Source organism: Muntiacus reevesi, chromosome 3 (genome assembly GCF_963930625.1).
Source record: "Muntiacus reevesi chromosome 3, mMunRee1.1, whole genome shotgun sequence".
NCBI classification, from domain to species: Eukaryota; Metazoa; Chordata; class Mammalia; order Artiodactyla; family Cervidae; genus Muntiacus; species Muntiacus reevesi.
Genome location: NC_089251.1, coordinates 66147858 through 66161539, shown reverse-complemented (window position 1 = coordinate 66161539; position 13682 = coordinate 66147858). Strand labels below are relative to the sequence as shown.

The window sequence follows — 13682 nt, the reverse complement described above, 5'->3', positions numbered from 1 at the left end:
ACGGTTGGAACCAGCAGCGGAAGCCACGAGACTTAACTTGAGAGCTTATTTGTTGGGCACTGGATGTTCAGCAAACGTTTATTGTGCATCCTCTACCCCCCAGTCTCCAGGCACATGCTAAGGCTCTAAGCGGATATGGAGTTGGGTCCTTGCCCTGGGTGCAGTTACAGGCTAGTTAAGGAGATAGGACACAGAGTACATAATAAACAGAGGAGAGAGACAGAGACTTCATCCCATCAAGTACATTCCTCTTGGAAGAACTAATCTTGGCCTGGGTCTTCAAAGAAGTACTTTCCAGGTTAGGAGAATGGTGTAAGCACAGGTGGAGGAAAGGAACGTGCAAAGTGAGTGTTGAGAACATGATGAATAAGGATCTTTGGGGTTGGATTTGAACAGGGAGATGGGTGGGTATTGGGAAGGATCCCAGAGAAAGCAGGTGTCCTGCTAGAGGCTGTTTAGGACCCTTGAATGCCAGGCTCAGATTCAGACTGTCTTGTAGTTGGCTGGGGGACATTGAAGGTGCTGGTGCAGTGGCGTACTTTGAAACACCACTGTTTGGAGGAGACAATTCTGGCACTGATGTTTAAGAAGTGTAAGGATAGGAAAGGCATGAGGCAAGGGATTTCAGTAACTGTTGGATGATGGGGCCTGAACCCATCCTAACTGTAGTGGGTTTTACCTTCCAAACACCCAAAAAATACATTGCTGAGATCATCCTCATGGCAGCTGTACTGCTTTGTGATATTTTTTGTTATTTTTTAACATTCCATGTAGTTTCCCCAGCTAGACCTTCAGTTCATCAAAGGCAAGTCTTACATAGAGAGTTCTGCGTGAAGTATGCACTTTGTAAATACTGGAGCTTATTAATACTCTCAACTTCAGATGAAGTACAGTATTATTGATTTAAGTAGCTACCTATGGGATGTATTCATGGAATGATTGTCTTGTCTCCTTTTGATTTCTGCTCCCATTCTGTACCTCATTTCCTTTTCTGAACCCAAGGCTATACCTAACTTGACTGTGTGTTTATATGGAGAAAAATTACATGGTTGCCAACTCTTGCTTAAAATAGGCAACTATCTTAGCACAACTGAGGAAGATCCTGATAGAAAATACTGGGTTACAGCAACAGATTCTGACTCTTTGAAAAGTAGAAGAAAGATTTCCCCTCTTTCAGTCAGGTATAAATTCAGTCATTGAGAGAATAATAAATAGAGTCATTTGTCAGTCCTTGTTTCTGTGTTTCCCTTATTTTTCCATCCAGAGATGGTTTCATGCCTCCAGGCCTTTCTTCATCCCTGGCTGCCATCCGTCTCATTCCATAGCTGGAGCTGAAGCATATGGTGAATGTGGTTATGTTTAGCTTTCTGTACAGAGGGTGTTGTGGAAAGATACTGTACGATCATTTCCATAACACAATGCCCTTCTGTTTGTCAAAGCTATTTCTATAACCTGTAACTTAACTCATGCTAACACAGTGTTCATTTTTCCAGTTAGAGCCAGTTCTCCAGAGTAAGTTAGCTTTAAAAAGTGTTCCAGCCTTCCAGTACTGATCACAGTTATTCCCTAAAAAGAAAGTCAGTTATGTGCTTCTAAAAGGGGATGATGAAGAGGATATTCACAGCCCTTTGATTGAAATTAAGAAGTACGTGTTTCTCTGTTCTACATATCTCATCCTCCTTCTGTGAGACAGCTTCTGAAAATTTCAGATTAGGCTATAGTCCATGGGGTCACAAAGAGTTGGACACGACTGAGCAGCTAAGCACGTACACACACACCCCCCCCAAAAACAAAAGACAGTCACACACACACACACCCCAAAAACAAAAGACAATCACACACACATCCCAAAATCAAAAGACAGTGAATCTAGATACTCAGAGGAAAAGATCCTAATCCTTCTTAACCTAAACAGTGAAAGAGATAGAGTGACACCTAAGGACACCCAGTACAGCCAGTGTCACTGGTGGCTGGTGACACTGAACAGCCCACCACCCCACAAGCCTTGGGCTTTACTGGAGAGTACGCTGGTGTCCCACGTCCCTGACAGAGTTAGTCTTCTGAGTTAGTGAGCTTTGAGAAAGTGTAAATTATTGTTCAGAGGCATGATAGTGTCATCTTGTAAAATTCTGTTTTCAGGAAAGAGCACCATGCTAGAAAGTCACATGTAATTCACCCATTCCAATCAGAGGCCAATGCAGATGTTGCTTCTCACTCAAGGTTGGGTTTCTTACTTGCTTCCCAATGGTCCTCACTGACCTAGTGGTTGGCTAGTTCATGTCTGAGCCTGTGGAGCTAAGAAGACTTAGCTGGTTGGATCTTTGTGTTTGGAACCACTTTTTGGTTCTAGGTTCTCAGGGTTCCACGGTAGAATTTGTGGTTCTGGCAAACTTATTTTTGAGAACCGCCTTACAAGTCCTTTCTGACTGCCACCCCTGCGCCTACACGCTGACCACCTCACCAGACTCTCTCCCTCGGAGGGCTAGGGCTTCATTTTGCCCTTTCCTTATGTGGTTCCCCACTTTCCTTATATCTGAGGGTTGCTCCTCTAATATGTTTGTTGTTGTTCAGTCACTCTTTTGTGACCCCATGGACTGTAGCCCTCTAGGATCCTCTGTCCTTGGGATTCTCCAGGCAAGACTACTGGAGTGGGTTGCCGTGCCCTCCTCCAGAGGATCTTTCTGACCCAGGGATCAAAGATCCCCACTTTAATGCTTCTGGACTGCTGGTGCTGTAGCTCCCACAAGTCTGAGCTTGTGTTGGTAGGTGTGCGGTGATGTTTAGGTCACCAAGAGGTGGTCAAGTCTTCAGGTACCATCTTGGATTTCAATCTGTGCACCACATTGTGACCGTCATGCAAAAAGGGATCAATGAGGAGTGTTCAGACCTGAAGGCTTTTACGTGAAAGGAGTGAGGAGATCTATTTTCCATAGCATCAGAGGTGGAGCAGGCTTCCTCGGCAGGCTACAGAGCCATCTAGTCTTGATGGAGACAGCACCCCAATAGTTGGAGCTGCTCAGTGATGGAGTGGACCCTTTAACAAAGTAAAGACTTGGATTACGATGATGAAATTAGGGTGATTCTCATGATATCATTGAAACGTGTGTTTTTGAATGTTGTGGTAGAAGCATCATTGCATAGTGATTGAGAACTGGGCTTTGGAGCCAGCCTGTCTTAGAGAGTTAATAGGTCCCGTGTCTTGGAGTAGTTAGGGGAATAAAGCACACAGATCAGTACCAGGGACGCAGTAAGTATGTGGGAATGGTATTGTTATTTTAAAGAGAAAGAACAAGTTGTTTTCTTTCTGTACAACTATTAGCCTCCTGCTCTACTGTATACACACAGTTCCCCCCTTTTTAAAAAAATTTTTAAATGACTGGTCCAGGTGCAGTAGAAGGGAGTTTTTGCTTTTGAAAGAAAGTCGACTCGGACTGCCCCAATGGTCCAGTGATTTTGACTTTGCCTTCCAGTGCAGGGGGTGCGGGTTTGATTCCTGACCAATAAAAAAATAAAACGGAAGCAATACTGTAACAAATTCAGTAAAGACTTAAAGAAAGAAAAGAAAGTTGACTCAGTTGACTTGCAAGCCTTGTTCTACACTGAGATATGATTCCATGATCCTTGGTAAGTTACTTGAATGGTTGGAGTTGTTGAACAGGCTACTTTGCTGGGAAAGGGAGAGGGTGAGAGAAAAGTGTGAGAGTTAGAACATGCCGGGCACTTTGATGTCCTCTCGCTGAATGCCAGGACCACCTTTAGGTCAGCCCCTCTGCGTAAACGTAAGGCCGGAGGTGCAGGGCAAGCATGGCTGAGATACATTCACAGGGGGCAGCTGCGGGGTACCTGTTCCTTGCAGACACCACTGCTGAGTTTGGGGCAGAGATGGATGGGAACTTGCCACAATGTCAGGCTCCTCGGGTGAATTCTTAGGCGGAGATACAGGTGTGATTTGGATCGAGTAACAGCAGTATGTGGCCCTGAAAGGGCAAAGAAGGGTGCAGATGGCGTGGGAGACAGAAATGCCCATGCCACACTGGCCGCCACTAAGCCCACTGCCTGTCCTTCTGCCAGAAAGTGGCAGCTCGTTGTGGAATTGAATGGGCAGGGAGATTCTGTTGCCGTCAGCCAACAAGCACACTATCCAGGTCAAAAAGCCTTTGACATGAACAGAGGGAGTAATGACCGAATAGTATCCAGCTGGGGTGTCTTAGTGTCAGCCCAGAGGTCTAAACCAGGGTTTCTCAACCCAGCTCAGGCACCGCTGTCATTTGGGGCTGGGTAATTCCTTGCTGCAGGGGCTGCCCTGTGCCCTGGAGGATGTTTAACAGCATCTCAATCCACGAACTCGATATCCCACATTGCCTTCTGTACTCTCAGGAGGAGAGTGGCCCCCAGTTGAGAACCACTGATCTAAATAAGCAGATCAAGTGGTGCTTATAAGGGCTCCCTTTTCTAGAGGTGCTGCTACTTGTAGAACCAGAAGTAGGTGCTCTTTTTCTGTAGTGCTCTGGCTGCCTCCTTACTCAGCTCAGGCCCAGTGAAAGCAAGTTTGAAGTGGGGAACACGCCTCTGAACTGTCCTCCATTGTCTGCCTCTAGGGCCCCCAGCTCCTCCTCGGGCAGGCGTCTGGCCAGGTCTGCCCTGGCCTTGCTGGGTTGGGAGTGCAAGGGTGATGTCATTGCACCTTCCTGGGAAGAGCAGAACAAAGGATGGAGTCCCCAAAGACAGGAGGCCTCATCCTCAGCTGGCCTGCTGGGGAGATTTTTTTCCCCCTCCCTTTCCCTCCTTCCGGCTTCAGAAGTGTTTGTTGTTCACCAAGTCCTCCATTGTAAGAGGACACGCTAAGCTGGCCCGGCTCTGTGTCTCTCGGCTGAGCCCATTTCCTGCCCCTCATGTGTCGTAAGGGCGTTGGTTCTGGACCAGTCCCTGGATGGAATCTTCCATGCCTTTTCCAGTGAGTGGTGCAAGCCTGAGGAACTTGAACCCTCCGGTTTTTCTAGCACGCTCATGCCACGCAGAGCTTGCTGTTGAGGCTGGAGGCAGAGGAGAGAGCGAGATGTGGGAGAGAGGGCTAGAGAGCAAGTTCTCCTTCTTTCTGTTTAGATTTGGTTTTGAACTTCTCTTCCTCTTCTTTCCCTGCTTCCTGGAGGTCCTGAAGACCACAGCCGCTCTGGGGAGCCTTCCCCTCACAGAGCCTCAGCCTCTTCTCTTCCCACTCAGCTCCCTCTGTTCCACCCCCATGACCTCATTGTTTGTATCTTCCCAGGGAAGGGTTTGGGGTGGGCTCTGACTCCTCAGGACAGGGTGCTGTAGGGCTGTCTGACTGCCTCTGGAAGGAGATCCTCGGAGTCTCCTTGTAAAGGAACCTATTTGTTCAGAACCTGAAAGAAGCCGGAGGTGTTGCTATAAGGTGAGATTCACCCGAAGGAGTGACAGTTGACTGGGGACACATGTGGTACTTGTTTATTTAGGAATAACTTTACCCAAGCAGGTTTTCATTTACATCTTGTTCCCATGAGAGGCTGGGTGTGGCAGTGGCATGGAACCCCAGACCCTTTAATTACAGCCTAGGATACCATCAAGAGCTTTATTAAAGACATTTCCAACCATGTAGCACATAAAAGATATAATTTAGAAAGAAATTAGCTGACCCTGAACACCTCCAAACCACAAGTCACTCTCCATCTGTGGCATGCGCCTAGGGGAAGCCTCATGTGTCTGTGTGCTCTGCTCTGGACCTGCTCTTTCAGAACAGCCAACCTAAGGCCAAAAAATGCAGCTACCATGTCCCTGTTGTAAAGATACCAGCCATCAGGATGATTATGTGATTAATAATGCATGGGGTCTTTTCTCTGCCACCGATCATGGTGTTATTGGCACAGCTCCTTTTTCAGTCTCCACTTTGGCCCTCACTACCTCTTTCCTTGTTCCCTCAGTCCTGCCCTCTTTGATCTTTTGTGTCTTTTCAGTAGGCCTTTGTCATGGGGGAAGGCCCTCTTTTCCTCTGGTGGGCTGTTTTCTCAGGGGAGATTGGAGCCAGGCGAGCTGTTGGCTGTGCAGGTGGGCGCCTGTCTTGGAAGGTGCCCCAGTGGTCTCACCTGCCTGGTTGGCAGCAGTAAAGACTCATCTCTTGTCTCTGTCTCAGATGGTAAAGAATCTGCCTGCAGTGCAAAAGACCCAGGCTTGATCAGGTCAGGAAGATCCCCTCGAGAAGGAAATGGCAACCCACTCTAGTATTCTTGCCTGGAGAATCCTGTGGACAGAGGAGCCTGGTGGGGTATAGTCCATGGGGTCGCAAAGAATCAGACACAACTGAGTGATTGACGCAGACTTGTCTCTGTCTAGCTTCCTCCCTGTGGTGGGTGGAGGCCTTAGCAGAACCTTCCAGGCAGATATTCCTAGGGCCCCTTGGCCATCCTGGGAACCCAGAACACCCAGGCCACCAAGTACACACCCCATCAGCAAGGCTGCTTTTTACCTGTCACTCAGTGGTACAGAGATACAGAAAAAGTTGTTGGGGTCTCCTCCCTTTCTTGTAGTTTCTTCTTGGTTGGCTTGGGCCTCACACGGGAAAGAGGAAGTCTTGGGTCCTTTCAGGACTAATTCATGCTGATGGCAGTGGGGTGAGTATGTGATTAAAGGGTAGCTTGGTAGAGAACAGTCAGGGAGTTTGAATCAGTGGCCTGGGCACACTCCATGGCCCTCCGCTGAAGATCTGCAATGGCCTGTGTTTAAAACACTCGGTAGAGCAAGGAGATGGGAAACCTGTTTGTATGGGGTGCAAAGGGCCTGTTCTACGTAGTTGGGTCTAGAGTTTCTGGCTTTGGCTTGGACAGGCCTTGATCACTGAGGCTTGAAAAGCTTAATCTTGTTTCCTTGATGATTTAGATGTACAGCCACCCCACTTTAGACCGTAAACCAGCAGTGGCCTTTTCCACGAACGCTTGAAGCTTGGAAATGGTGGTCGTCCACTCACTCTATGGAAGGGGGTGCTGAGCCCAGAGTCTCAGCACATATTTGACAAAGTCTCCTCAGGCCCATGCCCTGGGCTCCCAGGCTTGGCCAGCGCTCCTTGTACTCTGCCACATTGCCCACCATCTTCTCTGTTCACTGAACATCCAGCTAAGCAGGCGAAAGGGTCATAGCACCTGAATTTATCTTGTCAGGTGATGCCTGGTGCTTTGTACGTGAGAGAAGCCGTTTCTAGCTGTCTCCTGAGCTTTTCTGCCCCGTGTCCTTCGGCACACTGTGTGCTTCTCCTTCACTTGCCTCTGGAGGAGTAACAGCTGTGACACACACGTTAGAAACTTTACCAGCCACGTGTTACACTAGTGGGCAGGACTGCCCACTGTGACCCACATCCTGCTGCCTCAGCAGAGGTGGGAGAAAATGAAAAAGCTGGGAGAAAAGCAGAGGGTGCTCTGCTGGTGGTTATCTTAGGGGCTCAGACAGTCAAGGATTGTCCAGTTCTTCTGTTCCCGAGTTGTTGACTATGAGGTTCATTACAGTTGAGCTTTGCTCTTCTTCCTTTGGCTGGCATCTCGTGCCCCTCACCCACTGCCCCCAGGTTGTGATTGGTGGTAAAGCAAGTTCTCCTTTGCTTACAGATGAACGTGAAGCTGTACAAAAGAAGACCTTCACCAAGTGGGTCAACTCCCACCTTGCCCGGGTGTCCTGCCGGATCACAGATCTGTACACTGACCTTCGGGATGGACGGATGCTCATCAAGCTACTGGAGGTCCTCTCTGGAGAGAGACTGGTAAGGGGGTGGATGGCGGCTGTGAAGTGTCTTGTACCGTAGGTGGGGAAATGGTTTTGAAAAATCAAGTGTGGGCTTGTCTCTTGTAGATTTATGCAGTTAATGGCTGATACTTCTGAGGCTCAGAGGCTTGATGAGTTGATGAGCACGGTGGGGAAAGCTCCAGGGTAGCATTCTGAATCTGGATGATTTTCTTGAATTGTAATGAAGTGGCCTTGTTCTGGTTATTGGCGAAGTTATTGTCTTTGGTCAGAAAGATCCTGGCTGGTGTCCCTGTTAAATAGCATGATGCTGGAAATTTAAGGACTAGGCTTGGGTGCTGGTCTCCAGGATGAATCTGTATCCCTTGAAATCATGGAACAATTCTAAACTTGTGTCTTAGTGATTCTCTGGAAAATCTGAGCTGCTGTTTTAAGGTAGCAGGAACTGAGTTCAGTGGTCTCTGGCATTTTTTTGTTTCTTCCATGCACACTGTTTATTCTGGGGTGGAGGGAGAGGCTGGTGTTTTGTCTCCTTGGAAATGTGGAGCTTCTGATGAACTCACCCAGCCTTTTTGGGCAGAGGAGTTGTCAGCCTACTGTGAAAATGTTCTCCCCATTCTGTTTCCCCAGAGCTCCCACAGCTGTCTCTAATGTGACTTTTGTTTGTGAACCTTAGACCCAAGAATCTTAACGCAGTCACTGTAACTGGCCCAACAGGTTTTGTCTGGCTTTGGTGCAGAGATGGATGCCGTCTTCTACCGGAGTATAGACAGTTCCATAGGTGGCAGTGGGGCTGAGCCACAGGCTGATGCTCAGGGATCGAGCCCACATCTGCAGTGACATCACCAGGAAAATATGATGCTGGTGGTTGGCAGGGCTGCCAGAAAGCCTTATTTTTAACTTGATCTCCACCCTGCAACTTGACAGCCGCAGTGGGTCTGTATGCAGACCAACCCACACACCTCTGACCATAGGCAGAGGTTGTCCCCTGTCCTAACATTATCCCACAGACAGAACTGCCTCTTTGAGCCCAGGTAGTAATAGTCAGGTTTCTGTCTCCTGACCCCTCCGTTCAGGAACAGGGTCCCCCAAACAGAGCAAAGCCCCGTCTCTTCAGCACCTCTGGTCCACGTTCTTTGTTCCTGAGCATGCACGTCTTGCTGCCTCATTTTCTTGGAGAGGTTATGGGTCAAACTGGACAAACCAAATAGACAAAGGAGGCTCCTGCCTCTGGCCATGATGCCTCCTTGAAGGCAGTCTGTGAGGTGGGAGTCGGGGCAGTGGGTTCACATGGGGAGGGCTGGTCATTTACTGCATTTTGGTTTGTTTTTTGACAGTGAGTCTAGACCAGAAATATTGTGATATGCACCTTTAAATATAATTGTTATAACCAGACTTTCTTACCAACACCACCCCTCCCCCTATTTTTCCCTCTTAATGTTTAACCGAGTGTAATTGTCTATTGATTTGGGGTGGGGGAGTGATGTTTTGAAAGTAGCTAAAAAAATCATTAAAGGTTATGTGAAAATTAGTTTGAACATTTATTTTTGTCCCCGTAGGGTCTCATGGGGAGCAAATGGTTCACCCTGGAAGGCCTGTAGTTCTTTTATACCGAGAAGATTGTTGTGTGTGATAATGTCCACATAATAAATGGGGTCAAGCCCTTTGCCCTTCATTCTGAACAGGGCAACAAAAATAAGAGAAGAAAAAAGCAGCCAACAAGGCATAATTCTTGGTGGTTTGTAGAAATCTCCCATTCCTGTCTTTATTTGCTGCCAGCAGTATATATATTTCCCTTTTTTTGCAGTGACCCAGAGGCCTGGGAGAGCAGGGGTGAAGGAACATGAGGGGGCTGCTGTCTGCGTCCTCTCAGGCAGTCAGGGGCAGAGGCTGTCTTTAGCAATGCCCTACCGCTTCATAAAACCCTGAGCACCTTGACTTCTTTTATTATCCGTTCCTCCCAGCCATCTCTGACTATTGGCTGGGGAGTCTGATCAGTCTTCTTATTCCAAAAGTGAAGATACCATGGGGAGTTCCCTGGTGGTCCAGGTGGCAGGGCTCTGAGCTCTCACTAACGAGAGCCCTGGTTCCATCCCTGCTCGGGGAACTGAGATCCTACAGACTCTACCACGGGGCAAAAGAAATAATAATGTTTTTTAAAAAAAGTAAGGATACCGTAGATAGGCTTCCCTAGTGACTCAGATGATATAGAATCTGCCAGTATGCAGGAGACCCAGGTTTGATCCCTGGGTTGGGAAGATCCTCTGAAGAAGGACATGGCAACCCTCTCCAGTTTTCTTGCCAAGAGTATTCAATGGATAGAGAACCCTGGCAGGCTACAGTCCATGGGATCTGGAAAGAGTCAGACATGACTGAGTGACTAACACCATGGAGAGAGCGAGCTACAGCTCTTATTCCTTTGTACTAGAGATTTTTGGCTCTTTTGGCCCTTCGGCTTATCTGGTTCATGGAGTCTTCTGGAAAAGACACAGACCACACTCTGCTATTGGCCACAGATGCTGCCAGGGACTCAGGTTAGAGATGCTCCCCAAGGAAGAGAAGATTCATCCGTGAGGGCTTGCCCCAAATGATCCTTGAATCTTCAGATTCCAAAATGAGTGCTGTTGCTAGAACTTCCAGGCCTAGGTAAATTAATGTCCACAGATAAATGTGTATCATCAGATAACATTCAGTCAGCTCTGGGCTTTCTGCACCAGTGATGCGAATCCCTGGGTTACACAAACATTTGCACTCCATCTGCAGCTGTGTCTCCGGCAGCATTTCAGCACAAGCACGCACCACCAACTTGGCCGTGGGTAGGAGATAGATGTTTGAGGGACTGGAGTGTCTAAATTTATTTTATTAGCAGATTATTGAAGCCAGCTCATCCTTCTTCACAGAGGAGGAGGTTTTCTTGATTTTTACTGCGCAAAGTTCAAAAAAAAACGCATTCACTTAATGATCCACATCATTTCACCCTAATCCCACCCTGCATTTAGACTTAATAAAATCTGGGTTAGATTTGAGCAGGTTTGGGGTAGATGTTGGAGTTATCAAGACACTTGATTCTTACGTACTGTGGAATATGAGAAGGCAGGAATCCCCCCCCCCCCACACACACACACCTACCCCTAGTTCTGACTTGGGTTGGCTCCATGTTGCTATCTTTGCCTCAAGGTGTGTTAGCTTATGGGGCAGTGAGGAATCTCTGAGGCTGAGCCCGGAAGCTGCTGCAGACTGGGATTGGGTTAATGACAAAACCATTCCTTTACAGTGTGTTACTCTGAAATTACCATGGACTATAACTTCATAAATATCTGACTTTAAAGTTCCATAAAGAATATAGACCACCCCTTACATATATACAATGGAATATTACTCATCCCATTATAAAGGATGAAATAATGCCATTTGCAGCAACATGGATGGGCCCGGAGAGTGTCATACTGAGTGAAGTAAGTCAGAGAAGTAGAAATATTGTATGACATCCCTTATATAAGCAATCTCAAAGGAAATGGTGCAAATGAACTAACAAAATAGAGACTCACAGACTTAGAAGACTTAAGGTTGTCAGGGAGAAGGGCCAGTCAGGGAGTTTGGGATGGACGTGTGCACACTGCTGTGTTTTAAATGCATAACCAGCAGGGACCTGCTGCACGGCACATGGATATATGTATGTATGGATATGTATGGATGTGTATGGATATCCATGGATACATGGATATGTATGGCTCAGCCCCTTCACTGTTCACCTGAAACTGTCACAGCATTGTTTGTCACCTGTACCCAATGCAAAACAGAAAGTTAAAAGATAAAGGCCCCCCCAAAAAGAATATAGACCACCTTTGACTTTGGTGTCAACTGACCACATAGAGGCGGTGAGCACAGAATCTGTGCTGGTCACTTTGTCATTAGTCGCAGGTCCCAAGGCCAGATTAGAAATGGGACTTGAAGGGTTAAGGTTGCATGACCCACTGATATTTGGAAAGAATGGGGCCTCTGGACTTTGGGAGTGAAGTAGAGCCCACAGGTCCTCATCCAAGTTAGAAGCTGGCCTGTGCCCCCTTCCCTCAGTGGGCCTTGGCGTGAAGAATGATTCTGTGTGAGATGGTTTCCTGCCTTGCTTCTGCCAGACTGAGCCCTTTCCTCTGACCGAGAGGACAAGGTTTTCTGAACACCTCGATTCTCCCCCCAGCTCCCACCATTACCAGTAACAGGTATCACTGATTTCTGCCTGCCTGTTGTTTTCCTAATATTCTGTCTTATTCTGTTCATCAATCTCAAAGAAGACAAAGCACCAAAAACAGGATTTTTTTTTTTTAACCACTGTTAATTCCAAAACAGGCTGAACTAGGTGGAGAAGATAGACTTACCATAAGATTTGCTAAGCCTTAAATAAATACCATGTTGAACTACCCTGAGTGCATTTTATATAAAACCTTTGTTAGGAGAACCGCGCTGGCATGTATTGTTGTAGAGACAGGATTTTATGAACTGGCCACAGAACCTGCCTGTTTTTTATCTCTTGTGAGGGAGAATTTGCTTTGGTTCTAAAAAACCAGCCAGAGGAGAATGTCCCTGTTAAATTCAAGTCTAATTGCACAGATACGAAAAATGAATTAATAGTAACAGGTAATAGTAATACCTTATGTGATAAAGAACTGAATGAATGGCCCCAAAGCACTGGCATTCAGAAAAGGAAGTGGCCTTCTGGATGGAGTGTCAAGAAACCCTACCCGGTGTGTGGGGTTGCAACTGGATTCAAGAGGAGAGGCTCAGGTGTGGATGGCCATAGAATAGAGGGGTCGTGTGTCAGCGTGAGGAAGAGTGAAGAGAGCACGTGGAGTGGCTGTCAGGAGGCAACTGGTGTAGGAAGAGCATCCTGAGTAAATTGGAGTTTGTTTTCAGAAGGAGTGATGGCAGTCAGTCACTTTCAGTGTTTGCTGTCACACACATAATCTGTTTAATTCTCACAGTCTAATGAAGTGGACAGCTTACACTTTAGAGAAGAAGCACTATCACCACTGAGGAATATGACTTAGATTCCAGCCACTCTCCTGTATGTTGGGCCCCTCCTTTCTCATTGAGCCCAATTGAAGAAGAAGATTGTCCTGGGGAGTGGGTCCCCACCAGGAAGGAAATGGGCAGGAATTATTGAGATGCGGTATGTTATTTCTCCTTCAATTTTAATTGGGCAAGAATCATTTTATACTCTTCTTAAAACTCAAGAGTGTGATGTGTAGGGAGGTGTTTGGGAGCTTAATGTGAAATAAGTTTGACTGTTGTATCAGAGAAGATTTTGGACTTAGTGTTTCCATCCTACTCTCTGTATTAAACAGAGGCATGCATGTGTGTGTAGCAGACATTGATTTTTGATTAAAAGGCAAAGACATAAGCAAGTGTCCATCACTCTGGCACACTGTGACCAATAGTGTCTTTTTCTCTATTTCTTCTCCACCTAAATGAGAGATGAGCAGGCAGTTTAGACTTCACCTGGTGAGCTAGTGAGTCTTTCATCCTCCAGCTCAGACTGTGTTTTATAGCTGGAAGGGACTCGGGACCCCGAAGCTAGATCCCTTGATTTCACAGATGCTGAAACAGAGAGTAAGCAACCAGCAAAGCCATCCAGCTGGTGTTCAGCAGTCAGCTTCTCCCAGCTCCCAGGATTGGCCTTCTGTCCCCCTGCAGCCCTGGAGATCTATTGCTCCAGGTGACTTCAAGGTGACTTTGGACACACATGGAGAAAAGTCAGAGGGAGCAGGGCTTAGCAGGGTGGAAGAGTGGCCCAGCTCCCCTGGGTCCTCCCAAAATACCCTGCCAGGAGTCCGCCTTCAGGTCATCCTCCTCTATTCACGGAGGCTAAAAGTAGCTCCAGGAAACATTTGCTTTGTCTTTTCCATCTCTAGGCTCTGACAAAAGCCCTGCCATTGTAGTCACTCCAC

General features: G+C 47.2%; 1 protein-coding gene across 3 annotated transcripts in view; it reads left to right on the top strand.

Moving 5' to 3' along the window:
* Window positions 1–13682, top strand: part of SPTBN1 (spectrin beta, non-erythrocytic 1) — a 200366-nt gene that overhangs the window by 124630 nt on the left and 62054 nt on the right. For all 3 annotated transcript variants that reach the window (XM_065929289.1, XM_065929290.1, XM_065929291.1), the window contains one exon: window positions 7608–7759. In XM_065929289.1, coding sequence (XP_065785361.1) covers window positions 7608–7759 — 152 coding nt within the window. The remainder of the gene's footprint in view (window positions 1–7607; window positions 7760–13682) is intronic.